The sequence below is a fragment of the Ricinus communis genome, chromosome 7, assembly GCF_019578655.1.
Source record: "Ricinus communis isolate WT05 ecotype wild-type chromosome 7, ASM1957865v1, whole genome shotgun sequence".
Lineage (NCBI taxonomy): Eukaryota > Viridiplantae > Streptophyta > Magnoliopsida > Malpighiales > Euphorbiaceae > Ricinus > Ricinus communis.
The window spans coordinates 23,595,784-23,614,185 of record NC_063262.1 but is presented as its reverse complement, the minus strand read 5'-3'; the positions used below and the strand labels follow the sequence as shown (position 1 = coordinate 23,614,185).

Below are 18,402 nucleotides of genomic sequence, written 5' to 3'. Positions count from 1 at the left end.
ACTTTAATGTATGTAATAGTATTTATATCAATTCATGAAGAGGGCTTTTACTAACTATTTATTAAATTAAAAATTATAAAAAAATATGTTAAATTTTGAGATGAAAATAAAAGGGAAAGGAAATATTTTAATTAAGTTTTTAATCAAATCAAAACAGATTATATTTTTAAGACTATCTTAATCTTTTTGTCCACGCATTTGAAAAAATAATATAAAAAATAAAATAATTTGTATTGAATATATTTTAAATATTGATCACTATAAACATTTAAGGTATGCAATAGATTTAGATAATATATTAAATATTATGACAGTATAAAATTATGGGTGTAATACATTAAAATAAAACTCTAAAATATTAAAAAAAATGTATAGAGGAGTCTTTCTTTTTGTTTGTAGTCGGGGTTTTATATTTAATTGGATTGAAATTTAAACTACTTAAATATATGAGTGAGATAAATTTTGATATTATAATTAATGAGGGATTAAAAAAATACTTCATTGTTAAAGAACAAGTTTTTATTAATTTATTTCTTAATTAACTTAGTATTAGTTTGAGTTTAATTAAATTCATCACGGTTCAATTAAATTATTTGAATTTTTTTATTTTGAGATTTTAAAAAATTTAGATTTACCCCAAATTTAAGCTCAATATGGAATTCCATAGTGAACTTAGATTAAATTTCATAATGGAATCAAGTTTGAACCTACCAAATTGCAATAGTGAAGCCAATTATTAATATTAATTCCAGAATCCACAATAACTTCAACTCTTGATATAATGGAGCTGTTTCTTATAAAGAAGTATCAGATATATCGTGACATTTGAATGAATTTTATAATTGGGTTATTATTTTTATTTTCAGTAGATTTAAAATATTGAGAATTTTTTAGAAAAAACAAGTGGAGATTTCTTTTCGATAAAAAAATTTGAACCGACATTTTAAATTTAAATTGTCACTATTTTTTGCCATGATAAAAAAAAAGTTTTGCAAAGAAGAATTAGTTATTTTTAGCCCTTATTTTTAAGTCATTTTCTTCTATACAATATTTATATTTTAAAAATAAGACAATTATAAAAGAGAAAACTGGAGGTTTCTTGCATTAAAGGCATTATTATGATGGGGCCATGGGTAGTATTTTGGTGAATGGAGTGAACTGAACTCTGAGCACCAACCTACATTAAATTTCTCTTTTTCAAAAAAGGGACAAGACTTATCTTAAAACATTCAAACATTTCTTCAATTACTTTTTATTTTATTCTCAGCTTCATTCACTAGTTATAAGCAATACCACAAACCAATCATTAACTGATAATTAATTCGCCCCCCTAAATAAAAAATAATAACAATGAAAACCAATAGAAAGAAAGTTAGTTGGCCTATAGGTTGATACCAACATCAATGAAACGGAAATATTCCATATATATGTATATATTAGGTCTATATAAGAAATTATTATTCATAAAGAAAAGAATAATTGAGATAGTGAAAATAGCATTTACCTATATTATCAAGGAAATAAATGATAAAAAGACATAAATCAATACTTTTTAAGATGGGATATACTGATTCCTTCAAATCAATTTGTCCATTGTTATTTCATCATCTTAAATAGTTTTTTCTTTTTCAGTAAAATATTAATCCAATAGCTCTATAACAAGGGTCTATAAATCAGAAAAAGAAAAATGTTGTTGAAGGCAGCAGGGTAGTTGGATAGGAAGTTGGAGAGATGTAGACATCACAGAAGAAGAAGAAAGATTGCAAAAAAGAAATTCTCTGCCAAGTTTCTGCCAGCATTTTTAGTATTAGAGATTGATCCATCCTTCTAATTTGGTCATTGCGCTCTCTCTCTCTCTCTCAGCACTGATCTGCCTTCTGCTCCACAGTTTTGGAATTGGGATTATTGGTTAAAAGACAAAGTTTAGGTTGGAAGTATTATAACTACCCTTACCAACCTCTAAATTGGCTTTCACTGTTCTCAGAGTCACATCTAAGATTCACCAACTAATAACCAACCTCCTTCTCTAAATATCACTAGGAAGAAATGACACTACTGTGATGATTTAAATTAACTTTGAATTTAGATTGACCTTCCATCTAAGTAAATAGTTCGGTCCAAAATCTGACAACTTTACTATTAAATTTGTTTTACACATTATATGGAATTAGAGAAAAGATGAACAATTTTGTGGAACAAAAAAAAAAATTTAATTCTATAATTGTGTTTTGGTATTCCAGATTATTTTGGTATAAAAACCAGTTTAGACTAGAACAATTTAATCTCAACATTCTTTCACATCACTAGGACTTCTTTGTAGCACCAAACTGAAGGCGAGCTATTATCCTTGTCAGGGACAAGTTATCCTCTTCTTTCTGTAGAGAGCTAACGGAGACAATTTCTGCATCTATAGAACAACCAGCCAGGATACAAGCACGCAACAATAAAATGAATGAGCAGCAGCTTTTCCCATTATTCTTGTGGCAAGTCCTGGCCTCCAGCACACCTTTGGCTTTTCATTCATTTATTCACTGTTCTCGTAACCCCCCAAACCTTGCCTATTTTGGATTCGAGTTCGGACCTGATGTAAGAGAAATTAATGCGAGAATGATCAGCGGTAGTATGCCATGTGCCTGGATGACATAAAAGGAGAAGCACCAAAAGGCGAGGTCTTTTGGTGCTGAACAGGAGCCTTAGTTGGTTTCTTTTTCTCATGCTTGGTTTCAGATCTAAGCCAGGACTCTACAACAGAAAGCAAATTGGCAGAAGTTTTTAACTCATGAACATCTGTAAGTTTCTCAGCCTTCCTCAGTTCACCATCCTGGATGTAAGTCAGATGTGTTGCCCATGTCTCCAACCCATCAAAAATATGAGTTGCATATACAATCGTGGCTCCTCTCTGAAATCAGTAAAATAGGATAAGGAAAAAAAAAATGTATTGCATGTTTATGATAACATTAGCTGCTAGCTGGGACCTGGAACTCTAGTTTTGTCTGATAAGAAATTTAAGAAATAAAAAATCGAGGGGGTTCCCATCAGATAGCTTTACTAAAGAAAGTGAAAACTGTTTCACTATTGACAAACACAGTTCATATGACAATGATGCCTGCTTCTGTAGGATAAAATTCTGTAGAGACGTTGGTGGTGTCTCTGCAAAAATTAACCTAATGCAATTGGTTCTTCTCTGAATCTTCTTTCAGATGTAGTTTAGCTTGTGAATATGGATCTCATGCAAGATTAGGAAGTCACACCTGATCGCATTCTTCCTTGAAGAACTCCAGCAAATCCATCCTGGCAACAACATCCAGGTCAACTGTAACCTCATCTAGTAAAAGGACCTGCAGTAGAACATTTTGACTCCTAGTTTGTGAGAAAATTGAGACACTACAACCAATAAGAAAAATCATCATCATCATACAAGGTCCCAACTTCCAAGATGCCAAATAGGGTGATTAATATGAAAATTGACTTCCTTGCTTGGATAAAGTTAGCAGATAGGATAATACCCAAAATGAACCATTTCTACAAGTTAAAATTAGTCAATGTTGCAAGTAGAATCACACAGAAAGTTAACCAGCCAAACCAGGAAAAAGAAGTAGAAATTGTAGAAAACATATTTGAATGCAGGTATCAGTACCATTAAATACAATTCAGCATTCAACGACGATAGAAAGACAAAGCCAAGTTTAAAAAAGAGATATGCACTCCTAGAACACACATGGTTTTGCAGAATTTTCAAGAACTAGCTCTAAAATAGCACAATGCAGAATTTGTACACTTTCACAGTACCTTAAATGGGACAAGAAGAGCCATGCAGATCTGAACTCGACGCCGCTGCCCATCAGATACCTTATGCATACGCCATTGAAGATCAATATCAAGCAAATCAATCAACTTTTCTCTCCTAGCAGGATCAACATCTTCAACTGTCCAATAAAAAGCAAATAAATAAGTGAAACTCCAATTTAGTCTGGCTTGGCTAATTAACAAGGTATAACAATAGAAGTAGAAAATGCAAGACTGTCATGAGATTAAAAGAAAAGAAAATACCAACATCATAATCACTACCTCCAAATATCATATGTTCCGCAGAAAAGTCTCCCTGGAGTGGAATCTCCCCCTGAGAATTTGCAATTCAGAAGGAATTATTTATTCAATGTCTCATGGAAATTGCATTCGAAGAGGGATGAAATAATAGTCAACCACAAATTATCATCATAGAGTTTGGTTGGGAAGTCTAAAAATGCAAGAATTCAATTCTATATAGCCAATTCTTTAATAGTAGCTAGAACTCAATTCTTTCAACTTAAAAAAGAAAAAAAGAGAAAGAAAAAGAAAGCATTTTGAAAGAAATGAAATCATATCATGCAACAATCAAGAATCCGATTGAGTTGAATTCTTGAAAGATTTATCCCAAACAAGGCCTTAAAAGCTAAAAGAGAAAAAAAGAAAAAATCACCAAAATAAATATCTTTCTAAATATGTATTGGAATGGACGTGATAATAATTAATAGTGTTATGAAGAAGAAAAAAAGACAGTATAAACTAGAAAGGAAAGAAGAGTGACAGCACTCACAGCAGATCCAACGGTTTTACTCCAAGAACCGCCTAAATAAGCCAAATCACCGCTACAAACCAATTGAGTATCATGAAAAGCCGAATGATTTAGTACTCTCACTACTTCTCTTCCACCTACCATATGCTTTCCCGCCAATATCTTCAACAACGTCGTTTTACCTGTATCGTAAGCAAAATTCAATAACCTCTTCATTTAAAAAACAAGAAGAATTGAAGAGATTTAATCAATAAGAGTCTGGAATACCGTACCAGATCCATTAGCACCAACGAGAAGGCATCGAGATCCAGGAGGCAAGTCTAAATTGAAATCGTAGAATAGAGGAAATTGTCCTTCGTATGAAAATTGCAATCCGCACACGCTAATCGCGTCCGCTTTCTCTGCCATTTTCGCTTCCTTCTTCTTCTTCTCGCTTCGGCTCTACAAAAATTTAAAAAGGTTTCACGGAGACGATTGTGTTACCGGTGGTGACTCTATCCACGTCTATTTTGATCCATTTAGCCAGCAGCTTGTTGACACGGAGCGAAGTTGGTGGGAGTCTACTTGGTCATCTCATTTTTGTAATACGTGGTGAGCTCTTAAAAGGCCACGTAACTCTACTCGAGGGCTTACTTTTTATTTTTTATCAATTAAAAGGACTCGAGGGCTTACTTGGTAAATTTTGTTATCATTATTATTATTATTTTTGTTTTAGTCAAACGACGTCGGCTAGTCCCTGTGAAACCGTCGTTTATTCTTGCTGATGAAGGAAGAAGACGACGACGAAGAGAAGCAAAATTAAAAGCTGAATTATGAGAATGGCAGGGAGAGAGAGAGAGAATGAAGAGAAAGCCGAATAACTTAGCCATGGTTTTGGTTTAGATTGAAAAAGAAATGGTTAAATTTTGGCAGTGAAAATCTACATAAGAGAATTAGAGCTCGGATTAATTTAAATCTCACGATTTTTCTTTTAGGTATGTCAAAAATTATTTGGTTTCAGTTTTGATTTTCTTAGGTACCTGTTTATTAAAATTGAATTAGTTGTTCCAAGCAACACCATAAGAATTAGAGAGTTAATCATCATTATTAGTTTTTGTGTATGCTCTAAACATTTTTAACTTTTGAGTGAAGAGTGAAAACTGTGCATATTTTGTGTAATAGTTGCTACATTTATTACTATTAGGCTACATTTAGATTAAGGGTTTTTGATTGTTCATGAATTTGATAAAAATTATGGGTTATGTTTTTCCTGCTTGATTATTGTTGTAGAGGCCTTATGTTTGTTTTATTATAATGATGTGTTGAGCAGTGTGGTTTTATAAAAACCATGGAGGAAGACGAGGACAAGTTTCTACTCAGCACGTTGGGTGTAACATCTGTGAATCCTGAAGACATTGAACGTGACATTTTAGCAGAGGTATGAGCTTGGATTTTTTATTTTTATCATCTTTGTTTTGTGGTTGGATGGTGAATATGATGCGTCTTTTTTTTTCTATTGGAGAAAGAGCATATTACCATATGCAGTAGTGTTGACTGTTAGAGGACTGTTTCGTGTGATTTAGTGGGCTGCTTGCGGGGGTATTCTAATAATTTTTCTTTTACAAATTCTATTAGCTGAAATGGATGATATAAGTGAGAGTCTGATTTTTTTTTCTGATCTTATTATTATGTCTCTAACTTTTATGTGTTATGATTTTGTTTATGACATTTTAATTAGTAAAATTTAATGGATTTCATTTCTTAATTTGGCTACGAGTAATATGAACTATATTATGTCTAAGTATTGCAATTTGACAAAAGTAATTCCTATTTCCAGGTGAGAAACAACACTGAGAATGATGGTGAAGCTGGAGTGAGCACTGAGGAAGAACCTCCTGACAAATCAATAAGCACTAATCTAGCATCTGCTAGCGAAGCTAAACTCTATAATAAATTGAGGGCTGTAAAATTTGAAATAGATGCTGTTGCATCCACTGTTGAACAGGTGAAAAATGTTGTTAATGGTGAAGATCACGCTTATGATGATTCTGTAAAATTACAGCCCAGGGATGGAGATGATAAAAGCACTGATCTGGTTTCTCCTAATGACTTCACCCTTCAGCAAGCCCTAGCTGCTGATCGCCTAAAAAGTCTTAAGAGAACTAAGGCTGATATTGAGAAAGAAATTTCAGGTTTGCACAAGGATGATACCACTAAGGGTATGGAGCATGAAAAACTGTTGGCAGAGATGGTGAAGGAAGAGCCTAGATGTAAAAGAAAGTCAAAGGAAGTTCAGAAACCAGGCAAAAACAAGGAAAAGAATCAGAGAACAGTTTCATTCAGTGATGATACTGACTTTGATACAATGTTGGATGCAGCATCTGCAGGATTTGTCGAAACAGTGAGTTAAAAGTAGTTTCTAGTTTTCTCTCCATGTGACTAATCATTGGGGCTGTTAACTATATGGTTTTATGTCCTAGGAAAGGGATGAACTGGTCAGGAAAGGGATTTTGACTCCTTTTCACCAGCTTAAGGGCTTTGAACGCTGTCTTCAGCAGCTGGGGCCGTCGAGTGGGTGCAATGCATCAGAGGAAGAGGACAGGAGCCATGATCTTGCTTCTGACAGTATAGCTAGAGCTGCCCAGTCCATGTTAGAGGCTGCAAAAGCTCGCCCAGTGACTAAGCTACTTGATTCAGATGCTGTGCCAAAGCTTGATGCTCCTACTCGCCCTTTTCAGAGGCTGAAAACACCTTTGCAATTTCCTCAGTCCCTAGAAAGCGCTTCAGATAAAACAAAGGGCTCGAAAAGGAAGACAAAACGACCTTTGCCTGGCCAGAAATGGAGAAAACACATTACCCGTGAGAAAAACCACTTGGAAGAAAGTGGTATGTTCAATCATTTCTTCACTTAAGTTATTTGAGCATTTCATGGGTATAGTATGTTTGTATGCCGTGGGAATTGCTTTCTTTTTCTTTTTCAGGTGTTTGTATTTTGTTTTGTTACTACAAGCTTTCAGCTGATTAACTGGTAAAAGCTCACAGCAAGCTTGAGCACCTTATCTAATATATTTTATTTTTTGGGATGCTACTTTTGTTAATATAAGTTGTATAGAAATAAACAAATATTATATGCTTTGCTCCATCCAGCTGTTTAACAGATTTTTTCATCCGTCATGATCTGCACTGTATTATTCAATGTTTATGACATTATACTCTTGCTGCTAGCCAACTGCCTTCATTTAGCTCTGTGAATAATCATGGATGATGTTTAGTAGTTTCTTCTTATACAATTTTTTTTATCTGAACTACATAATAGTGAAGCATCAGTTAACTGTTTGTATTTCATAGTAGAACCATTGTTATTCTGCAGAATGTACAAAGAATAACTCAGTTACATCCAGCACTGAAGAAGAAAAGCTAGAGGATGAGGAAGATGTAGATGGTGATGATACTTCTTTGATAGAACTTGAAGGTGGGCTAAAAATCCCAGAAGCCATTTTTAGCAAACTTTTTGAATACCAGAAAGTGGGAGTGCAGTGGCTATGGGAACTGCATTGTCAAAGAGCTGGTGGTATAATTGGGGATGAGATGGGTCTTGGTAAGACCATACAAGTCTTATCTTTTCTAGGAGCATTGCATTTCAGTAATATGTATAAACCAAGTATCGTTATTTGCCCTGTTACACTCTTGCGACAATGGAAAAGGGAAGCAGAGAAGTGGTATCCACGTTTTCATGTGGAGCTGCTACATGATTCGGCACAGGATCTTCCTCATGGGAAAAGAGCTAAGTCTTTTGACAGTGATAATGAAAGTGAAGGTTCACTTGACAGCGATTATGAGGGTAATATATCATCTAAAAAGGCTAATAAATGGGATTCCTTGATAAATCGGGTTTTAAAATCAGAAGCTGGATTGCTTATTACCACTTATGAGCAACTCAGGTTGCTAGGGGAAAAATTGCTCGACATTGAGTGGGGGTATGCTGTTCTAGATGAAGGACATCGAATTCGTAATCCAAATGCTGAAGTTACTCTCATTTGCAAACAGCTTCAGACAGTTCACCGAATAATTATGACAGGAGCACCAATTCAGAATAAGTTGAGTGAATTGTGGTCTTTGTTTGATTTTGTTTTCCCTGGAAAGTTGGGGGTACTCCCAGTTTTTGAAGCAGAATTTGCTGTTCCTATTTCTGTTGGCGGCTATGCCAATGCCTCACCACTGCAAGTATCTACTGCATACAGGTAACTTGTTACATTTCTGAAATCTTCAGGGAGGTCCAGAGTTTGCTTGATATTGACAAATTTTCTCTTTCTACTCGTTTCCCAATTTTGAAATTTTATACTACAGGTGTGCAGTGGTCCTGCGTGACCTGATTATGCCTTATTTGCTCCGGCGTATGAAGGTGGATGTGAATGCGCAGCTTCCTAAAAAAACCGAACATGTTCTCTTCTGTAGCCTTACTGCAGAGCAACGTTCTGTGTATAGAGCATTTCTTGCAAGTACTGAAGTGGAACAAATAATTGATGGGAGTAGGAATTCCCTATATGGAATAGATGTAATGAGAAAGATATGTAACCACCCTGATCTGCTTGAGAGAGAACATTCCTGTCAGAATCCTGACTATGGAAATCCTGATCGCAGTGGAAAAATGAGAGTTGTTGCCCAAGTGCTAAAAGTTTGGCGGGAGCAGGGACATCGTGTTCTTCTTTTTGCTCAAACTCAACAGATGCTTGACATTCTTGAAATATTCTTGAACTCTGGTGGTTACAGCTACCGGAGAATGGATGGTCTGACTCCCATAAAGCAGAGGATGGCCTTAATAGATGAATTTAACAACTCAAATGATGTGTTTATCTTTATCTTAACTACAAAGGTTGGTGGATTAGGGACTAATCTAACAGGGGCGAACAGAGTGATTATCTTTGACCCAGATTGGAACCCTTCAACTGATATGCAGGTATTTTGCTGGTACTTCTAGGTTTTTGCTGATTTTTGTCTAAGATGAATTTATTATAAATTCTTATGTCATTATGAACTTTTGCATGGTAAACATCAAAATTTGGAATGGTATTGCCTATAATATCTTTCAGCATACACATTATATTACATACTGAAATTTTCCAATTGAGTTTTGCTAGTAATATGTTGATTGTGATTGCCATATAGGTGGAATCCAAATAAACCTTTATTGTCTATCCGTATTCTAGATATTGAGGATACCTATTGCTTATAACAGGCCAGAGAACGGGCTTGGCGTATTGGTCAGAAACGGGATGTTACTGTGTATAGATTGATCACACGAGGGACTATTGAAGAGAAGGTGTATCACCGGCAGATTTACAAACATTTTCTAACTAATAAGATATTGAAAAACCCACAGCAGAGAAGGTTCTTCAAAGCTCGAGATATGAAGGATCTTTTCACTTTGAATGATGATGGAGGGAGCGGGTTAACTGAAACATCTAATATTTTTAGTCAGTTATCTGAAGAGGTAAATGTTGTTGGTGCAAAGAAAGAAAAGGAAGACAAGAAGAAACACTACAAAGGTAGTGCATCACATGCTGATGATGCTGCACTTGACAAAGAAAACAGCCCTGAGATTGGACCTTCCCACAGGAAAGGTAAAGGGAAAGAGAAAGCCAATCACAGTGATGGGGAAGTAGATGAAGAAACAAATATTTTGAGGAGTCTTATTGATGCTCAAGGGATACATGTAAGTTTGAGCAATGTTTATCTTTACATTGTTATTATGGTGATATTGTTCTATGGCTCATTGTAGACTGTTTTAGGATAGAATTTTTCCCGTTTAAGATAGAATGTTTCCAGTGTTATACTTGGTTGCATTTGGGAGACTGAAAGCAAGAATCGTGGTTAGCCTTTTTCAGGATGTTTACATGTTTTACTATTCTCAACCTTTTCTGATAAATATACATCACTTGCTATTTTATGTTATAGCTGGTCTACCAGACCAGGCATCTTTAGTGTTGTGCAGTTTATATTGGACTACTTGATTATAATTCCAGGTTTTCTATCTGAAATTCTTTCATTTCTTTTTTCCTTCTATTCTGACTTTTTCTATAGAGTGCTGTGAACCATGATGCAATTATGAACGCACACGATGAAGAGAAGACGAGGCTTGAGGAGCAAGCTTCTCAAGTCGCACAAAGGGCAGCCGAAGCATTACGTCAATCACGAATGCTTCGTAGTCATGATAGTGTATCTGTCCCAACTTGGACAGGGAAATCGGGGACTGCTGGTGCACCATCATCTGTTCGCCGGAAATTTGGATCAACTGTGAACTCCCAGCTGATTAGATCTTCTGATGTATCCAGCAATAAAACAAGCAGCATGAATGGAATGGGAGTTGGAGCCTCTGCTGGGAAGGCACTATCATCAGCTGAACTATTGGCTAGAATTCGAGGGAATCAAGAGAGAGCTGTCGGTGCTGGACTTGAACAACAGTTTGGCTTGGCATCAACTTCTGCTAACAGAGCTGGGTCTGAAAATAATGGAGTGTCTAGGCCCTCCAAAAATTTATCTGGTGTGCAGCCTGAAATATTGATTCGCAAGATCTGTACATTTATACAACAGAGAGGTGGAATCACTGATTCAGCAACTATAGTGAATCACTTTAAGGATAGGATCCTTGAAAAGGACATGCCCTTATTTAAGAATCTTTTGAAGGAAATAGCAACCCTGGAGAAAGATCCAAATGGAAAAGTATGGGTTCTGAAACCGGAGTATCGACAGCAATAATTCCTTGTCCTAATAATACACATTTTTGTCAGAGGTCATGTAAGTAGGTTATATTTGCGTGGTAAGCCTTCTGAAATTTTGACATTCTGGAAATATCTTAGTATGGTCTGACACTGCTGATTAGTAGCAGCTTTGTTTTTTCTTTTTAATCACAAACACAGCAAAAGGATGTGTTTAGTTGTACAGTTTTAATAGTCATTTTCTCTCGTTACAGTTTGGAAGGATTTTTTGAAGAAAAAAGTACAAAAATATGCCTTTTGGTTAGACATTCATGTACTTGGAGGACTATAGTTCTTTTTGTGATAAAGAAATACTTTCTGATTTAGTTTTTTCTTATATTTTTACTACCTGATAAATTAATATTTTTAGATTTAATATTAATATAATATTTATTTTTAAAAATAAAACTATTTTGTAAGTAAATATTACCATCAAATTAATTATTATGATATTTTTAAAAATATTATAATTTTATTTTAAAAATTATTTTATTTTATTTCTAATAAAATTTAGAAACATATATTAATTTCATTAAATATAAATTTAATATAGTAAATTATATATTAAATCACTTAATAAATAATTTTATTATTAAAAATGAGGATTATTACTAAAATATTAAATTATAAAAATTAATAAATATTAACTTATAAAGTAATAAAAATATTAAAAGATATATATTAAATTACAGACTATTTTTTTATTATGAAAAAAACTACGGTTCTCTAAAGGAGAAAAAGATAAATAAAAAAACACAAGGCACTTTTCTTTTGTAATTTTTCCTATTTTGAACGTTTATTATACATGTATCAATTGTTTTGCTTAATAATTAATAAAAGAGAAGAGCATGTGTGCCTGTTGCCCCTGTAAACGACAACTGAAACTAGAAGGCAATGGCTGGTTGCTTGCACTTGCATTCAGTCAGTAGACTGCTGTTTCAGATATTTTAACCCCATGTGACGTGAACCAGATAACTTGGATAATATCAAAACCATTTGCCCCTTCCAAGTATTTTTTTATGTCAATACAGCGTTCCACAGGATAATCTTATTCCACTTCAACAACAAACTAGGCACGATCAGAAAAGATTGATGCTAACCCATACAAGTTATTATCTATAATTGGCTTAATAGCCACAATTGAAGGGGAAAAAAAACATACTCCTGAAATTAAAGCTTGGAAGCAAACAGGAAAAGAAAAAAAAAAAAAAAGGAAACATGATCGATCCAAATTCAAAAACACAGTGCAAACTATGCTGCTACAAACATACAATTGGACTCAGTATACATCAGCCGCAATGGAAATGAAAAAAGAATTCACTTTCTCTATTATATATAAAAGAACACCATGAAGTTCATGCTGGAGAATGAAGCATTCAGTATAATCCATTAAACATTATTTTCCACACATGAACTTATTTGGTTGTGTTTTCTTTCTTTTCTCAATTATGTTGTTCATTTTCACTTTTTTCAAGGAAAACATCAAACGGATATTTCAGACTCAGTAAATCCTCAACACAACTAGAAAGCCGCCCATCCTGATGCAGTTGTCTTTGTTGATCCTGATGTTGTTGAAGGAAGATTTCTCTGCAAATACCATCAGCATATTAGTTATAATGTAAATGCACCTACTAAGAAATCTCTAGCAAGGGCTTTCCGGTGAATGAGCTGAAGTACTGACAAGCATTCATACAAATTGTTTGACTCGAGGTGTCCATTGACACACAAAAGGCATCAGCACATAGAAACATCAGATTAATACGCTTCTGAAATTCACTGACAGCACAAGTTCAAGAAAAATTACCATTAACAGCTAATTTAACCTTACATACACATAGTAAATCAAAATTCATTCACACTTTCTGTTGCTCAACAAGGCAAGCACAAAGCATGTCATCTTCGAAAACATTTCACAATGATGTTTAAGCTCTTATGTGATATTATATCATGCTGAGAATATGTTGTGCAGATGGGAGAATACCTCGAGTGGAGAAAGATCTGACAAAGGGTCAGTAGAACAGTTTGTATTTTCTTTCTGTTCTCTGAGACCAACACTGTGATTAGTAGCAGTCCTTCGTGCAGCAGCTGGATCATTTGGAGGAGGTGGAAGTGGAGACCTTATTTTTCCTCCGCCACTTGGTGGTGGAGCAATGCCCAAAGCCAAAGGTTTAGGTTTTGTAGTACCAGAAACACTCCCGGACAGCCCTGCTGCTGAAAGCATTCCAGTTCCACTAGATGGTTTATGCTTCACGTTTATTCGGATAGTTTCACCTTCCTATCATCCAAGACACAACAACAATTAACACTTAAAGCCCATCTATATAGACCAACAAATTAAATTTAACAAAACACTGCAAAGTAGCATACCCAATCACTACAAAGGCAAAAGCCATATTAATTAATGATGCATTTAACTGCTAGATAGTCAATTAGACCAACACAAGCAGCAAAAATTATGAAAAGAAAAAAAAACTAGCATTGCTTAAATTGGCACCATACACAATGTCAAAAAGAAAAAAAGAACAATGCAACACTAAATTAGAAAAATCACAATGTTCGTAGATTGAAAACAAAGTGTCACAAACACGAACCCAATTGGATACTAACTCAAACGTTACAACTTTAATACAATTGAAAAGAAAATGTCATCAAGAAATACTCAAAAGAAAAAGGGAAAAAAAAGGTTAAAAAAACTCCAGTAGACATGAAAAACATACCTTCAATCTATGATTAACAGCAGGATGAATATCAATATGAGTATCACTTTCACTAGTCTCAGCACTATCTTTCTCATTCTCTCGCCTAACATATTTCTCATGATCAGATAAAGCAACATTAAAATCAAAGGCTTCATTTCGCTCACCAAACCCTAACCCAATAAACGCATGTTTCCCTCTCCCATCTTCAATCTTAAGCACGAAATAACGTGAGGAATCAAGCACTGTCTCAACCGAATTCTCTCGCTGACCCGGCAATACAAAACAAGCTGCAAATAACTCACCCGAGTTCGGATCTTCCAATCGGATCTCGCATCTGTCTTTACATGAAACTACCCGGAGCCGGCCTGACCAGATCTTGTCCGATTGTAACCATTCTCCGCATTTGTAGCCGCCTGATGTGGAGCGGGGCGGGATTTTGTAGACGGAAACTTCACGAACTACTAAGAGGGTGTGTTCCATGGATTCCTCATCGTCATCGAACGACATTGTTTGCCTGTTTTGTTAGAAATGTAGGGAGGAGGGATTCTGAGGTTAGATTTGTAAAAGAGAGAGAGAGGTAAGAGGATTGTATCAACAAACGTGAAGACACGCAAAGTGAGACAGAGTTGCAGAGACGTGGGTTCGAAGTGTGAATGATTGGTCAACTGCAATGACAGGGGGATAGATTTCTTTGTTTAAAATTACCTTTTTGCCCTGCTTCTCCCTCCTTATCAATAGTAGTCCACTTTCGAAGAACTTCATCTTCAGCCGGTCCTAAATAGACGAGCTCTCCGGGGGCATGAGCTTCGACAATATAAAATTTTAAATTTTAAATTTTTAAATTACTTTGAATTAAAAATTTAGTCAAAACTCTTAAGATTTAGGATTTTTATAATTCTATTATTTAAGTTAAATATAAAATTAATAATTTTTATTTAAAATTAAAAGTAATTTTAAATTTATTTAGAAAATAATATTATAATAATTTATCATTTTAAAAAATAATAAATTTTAAAATTATTATCTCCTAACTAAGAAATTAAAACTCTAATGAGAGCTTTTGGAGGATAAGAAATTTTTTGAAATCTATAGATTTAAAATATTTATTTATTTGTCAAGTAATAAATTTAAATAAAATTTATAAAATCTCTTATTTGAGATCTCAAATCCAAACTACCACAATAGTGTTTAAGACTCCGATTGTTTTACATAAAATATTTTTCTCTCAAATAAGAGATTTTATAAATTTTATTTATGTGTTTGGGATGCTTAAGAAAATAAATTAAAAAAATTATAATCACCAATAAAATCCTATGTCTTTAGATAAAAATGACTTTCTCGCTTTTTGAGCATTACAGCTAAATATAAGAAAATAAGTTGTTTTTAAAAAAAAATATTTTTCTTGCGAAATACTTTTTAAAAATAAATTATTTTTCATTAAAAAAACAGAGCCTTAATTGTTTAAAATTTATTATTTTGTTGTTTGAATTTTTATTATATATTATAAGCGTTTAACTTTATTAAAAAATAAATTTGTTGAAGTGTTTTTACCTATTTGTCTTCATCAAAGCATTATTTGCGTAGGAGTGAGTCTTGTATTATCTTTTTATTAGGTTTTTTTTATAGCATCCCCAACGAGCTCTTAAAATCATGCTCATTCTTTATTCGTGCGACCTGTGGCTCATGCCTCCTATTTGTGGAGGGTGGGTGGCGTGAGCTCTGGATATTGAATCCCGCTGTTGAGATGCTCATTTGACTTCTTAGCTTTGATAGGAGATGGCTTATTCAATAATTCGTGACCACTGAAATGGAATGGAATGCATGTATGCTAATCTATGCAAAGCAGGCGGTTTATTCAGTAACATCGGATGCTCATGCATAACTTCCTAAAGTATTTTCCATACAATTGGCTTTTTCTCTGAATTTTACTCTCAGCAAGCCAATCATGAACTGGCTACAATAACCATTGATTTACATAGTTACCTATTGCAAACACCCTAAAGCATTTATAGTTATAATCTCTCCTTATATTGAAATGGAACAACCTATGTTGTAACAGAGGAAAGAAAGTCATTCTTATTAATGTGTTTTCCCCTCTATTGCGCTTGTAAAGCATTTGTGCTTTTCTAGCTCTTTCTCTTGCTTTTAGAGAGTTTAGAGACCATTTACGTTTTTGTTACCCCTCTGGTTAATGTAGAGAATGGGAATTGTGGCATGTTGATAGATTTTATTATGAATAAATTATTTTAAAAAAGAAAATAAGATCGAACTGCATGGTTCCTTATGTATATAGATTTGTTAGGAAGTGAAAACGTACTTATTTGGGCCATGAGTCAAATAATCATGCGAGGCCGAGTCCTCTTATTGCTTCAAATTCTAAGGATCATAGGGTTAAGGGCCTCTTAATGTTTCAAGCCACTGTCTCTTTAAACCTTTTTAGTTGTTCATGGCCTTTTGCTAGCCTATTAAGTTGTTCCTAAATCCTAAATCCTTTAAAAGAAAAATTAAAGATTATCAATTATAGAAAAAGTCACTTCTTTTATAAATGCTTATATTTAATTTTGCAAATCAAAAGTTTAAATTGGCTTTTATATTCATTTTTAGAAACATACATAAAAAAATTTATTCTCTTATTTATTGCAATTGTGCATATGATAGAAGATTTTGTTTATTCATTGTTTAATAATATTTGTTTATTGTATATTGTGACTGTTAAGTAAAGTACGATAGTTTTTATTATTTTTAATTTATTTTTTCTTAATAAATTTAATATGATAATATTTATATGCTTGATTAAGACCAGCTCAACACTCTTGTGGCTCTAGATATATTTAATTTATGGTCCTATAATATAAGTATATTATAAAAGTTATTTAAAATTTATTTTTTGGCTTTTAAGATTAAAATCACTTATTAAATTATTATATTCAAGTTTATAAAATAAATCTTTTTTAATTGATAATATAGCTAAATAATATAATTTTGTTGACATAGTTGAACGTAAATAAATTTATTAATTTTAATTTTAAAACAATATTCATTTTGATGAAATAGTTAATTGTTATAAAACATGAAAAGATGAGTTTTGATAACTCAAACCTCAATTATATTTAATAAACAAGAGTTCAATATTTTTTTTAAAATTATTTTACCTTCGGCCAAACTTGAACCAAATTTATTTAATGTGATCAAATAAGTTGCTTTTTGTTTGAATTAAGTTAATAGCAAATTTAATTGTTTAATAATGAATTAAAATCGAGCTTAAATATAAAATTTTAAATTAAATTTAAAATTATTTTAAATTAAATCAAACCGAACTCGAACTAATAAAAGTTCAGTTTGATTCGATTTTTAGCTAGTCAGATTGGCATATGTAAAGAATTTATAAATATAGCTCAAAACCACAAATGACATGGTCCGTCTTTCAAACTGGACCATTAACATATAAGTATATTTTATTCTATGGGAGTCTAATCAATATTTGGGTTGGGTTGGGTAATTTAGGGACTTGTGTTTATTAATTGAATTGAAAATATAAAATCTAGTCTTCTTCTCCTTAACCCCTTTTCTACATTGCGACGGGAGGACAAATTGATGAGTTTTTTTTTGGGTATTTGATTCCACCAAAACCAAATGGCATGAATTTGTAATTGTATATGGATTGGGCCAGATTTAATTTTAATTTTAATATTCATGTTGGATTCAGATTCACGCCTTAGATATCTACTGTCTAAATCTGTATCTGGTATTTTACACTCATTTATATTAACGAGTATTGATCAGTGTTGTACCCGTCAATAATATTAATATATTTATTTTGCTTTCCATATAATTCGTTCCTTGAACCTTTAGAAAAAATAAGATTATTGTATCGCCAAACCATTTAGATTTTTTTTGTTAAAATAATATACAGATATATTATATATGCATGAAATAAAATAATAGAAAAATTAAAATATAAAATTTTATTTAAAATTATTTTATTTACTGTAAATAAAAAATAAATATCTCTTATTAGTAAAAAAATATTATTAAAAGAAAACATTATTTTTAATATTCAAAGAGTTAACATTATTAACTTATTATTATATAGTATTAATATTGTATTAATTATATTTATTAAAATTTATAAAATATTTTTTTAATCTCTTTTAAAAAAATTAACAATACGTGACATAATTTATTTATTTTTTCACCACCAAATTATTTAAGGTTTTTTTGTTAAAATGTCATATATATATATATATATATATAATTAAAGAAGAAAAAGAAAAAAATCATTAAAAAAGATATTGTATTTAGAACCAACTATCAAGCATTTATTAGTATACGTATTGTGTTATGTTTGAAATTATAAAGCAAAACTTTCATATTGATATATAATTAACTTTCTCACAATTAACATATTTGGGGA

General features: G+C 32.8%; 3 protein-coding genes across 3 annotated transcripts; 1 reads left to right on the top strand and 2 right to left on the bottom strand.

The window, feature by feature from the left end:
• Positions 1-2,208: 2,208 nt before the first annotated feature.
• Positions 2,209-5,098, bottom strand: LOC8280776 (ABC transporter I family member 19). Its single transcript, XM_048376517.1, has 6 exons — positions 4,828-5,098; positions 4,577-4,737; positions 4,069-4,120; positions 3,790-3,926; positions 3,252-3,338; positions 2,209-2,899 (listed from the first exon to the last, which is right to left on the bottom strand). The coding sequence occupies exons 1-6, from the start codon at positions 4,961-4,963 to the stop codon at positions 2,612-2,614; spliced, it is 861 nt and encodes a 286-aa protein (XP_048232474.1). The 5' UTR covers positions 4,964-5,098; the 3' UTR covers positions 2,209-2,611.
• A 116-nt stretch (positions 5,099-5,214) lies between these two features.
• On the top strand, positions 5,215-11,615 carry LOC8283870 (protein CHROMATIN REMODELING 8). Its single transcript, XM_002529802.4, has 8 exons — positions 5,215-5,529; positions 5,865-5,972; positions 6,372-6,935; positions 7,015-7,420; positions 7,905-8,775; positions 8,882-9,491; positions 9,771-10,247; positions 10,616-11,615. The coding sequence occupies exons 2-8, from the start codon at positions 5,883-5,885 to the stop codon at positions 11,288-11,290; spliced, it is 3,693 nt and encodes a 1,230-aa protein (XP_002529848.2). The 5' UTR covers positions 5,215-5,529; positions 5,865-5,882; the 3' UTR covers positions 11,291-11,615.
• Positions 11,616-12,591: 976 nt separating this feature from the next.
• Positions 12,592-14,740, bottom strand: LOC8283871 (uncharacterized protein At1g03900). The gene is made up of 3 exons (XM_002529803.4): positions 14,007-14,740; positions 13,271-13,564; positions 12,592-12,876 (listed from the first exon to the last, which is right to left on the bottom strand). Exons 1-3 carry the CDS (start codon positions 14,493-14,495, stop codon positions 12,811-12,813), a joined length of 849 nt encoding a protein of 282 aa, XP_002529849.1. The 5' UTR covers positions 14,496-14,740; the 3' UTR covers positions 12,592-12,810.
• Positions 14,741-18,402: the final 3,662 nt, after the last annotated feature.

Bases quoted from the DNA above. Each gene is read 5' to 3' on its own strand.
- LOC8283871 (XM_002529803.4), bottom strand. From the start codon at position 14,495: ATGTCGTTCGATGACGATGAGGAATCCATGGAACACACCCTCTTAGTA. The intron at 13,565-14,006 runs GTATGTTTTTCA...CTTGGATGATAG, and splicing joins CTGTTAATCATAGATTGAAG to GAAGGTGAAACTATCCGAAT. The intron at 12,877-13,270 runs GTATTCTCCCAT...TGGTATTTGCAG, and splicing joins CAGATCTTTCTCCACTCGAG to AGAAATCTTCCTTCAACAAC.
- LOC8280776 (XM_048376517.1), bottom strand. From the start codon at position 4,963: ATGGCAGAGAAAGCGGACGCGATTAGCGTGTGCGGATTGCAATTTTCA. The intron at 3,927-4,068 runs GTAGTGATTATG...TTTATTGGACAG, and splicing joins GGAACATATGATATTTGGAG to TTGAAGATGTTGATCCTGCT. The intron at 2,900-3,251 runs GTGTGACTTCCT...TACTGATTTCAG, and splicing joins TCAAGGAAGAATGCGATCAG to AGAGGAGCCACGATTGTATA.
- LOC8283870 (XM_002529802.4), top strand. From the start codon at position 5,883: ATGGAGGAAGACGAGGACAAGTTTCTACTCAGCACGTTGGGTGTAACA. The intron at 5,973-6,371 runs GTATGAGCTTGG...TCCTATTTCCAG, and splicing joins AACGTGACATTTTAGCAGAG to GTGAGAAACAACACTGAGAA. The intron at 9,492-9,770 runs GTATTTTGCTGG...TGCTTATAACAG, and splicing joins ACCCTTCAACTGATATGCAG to GCCAGAGAACGGGCTTGGCG.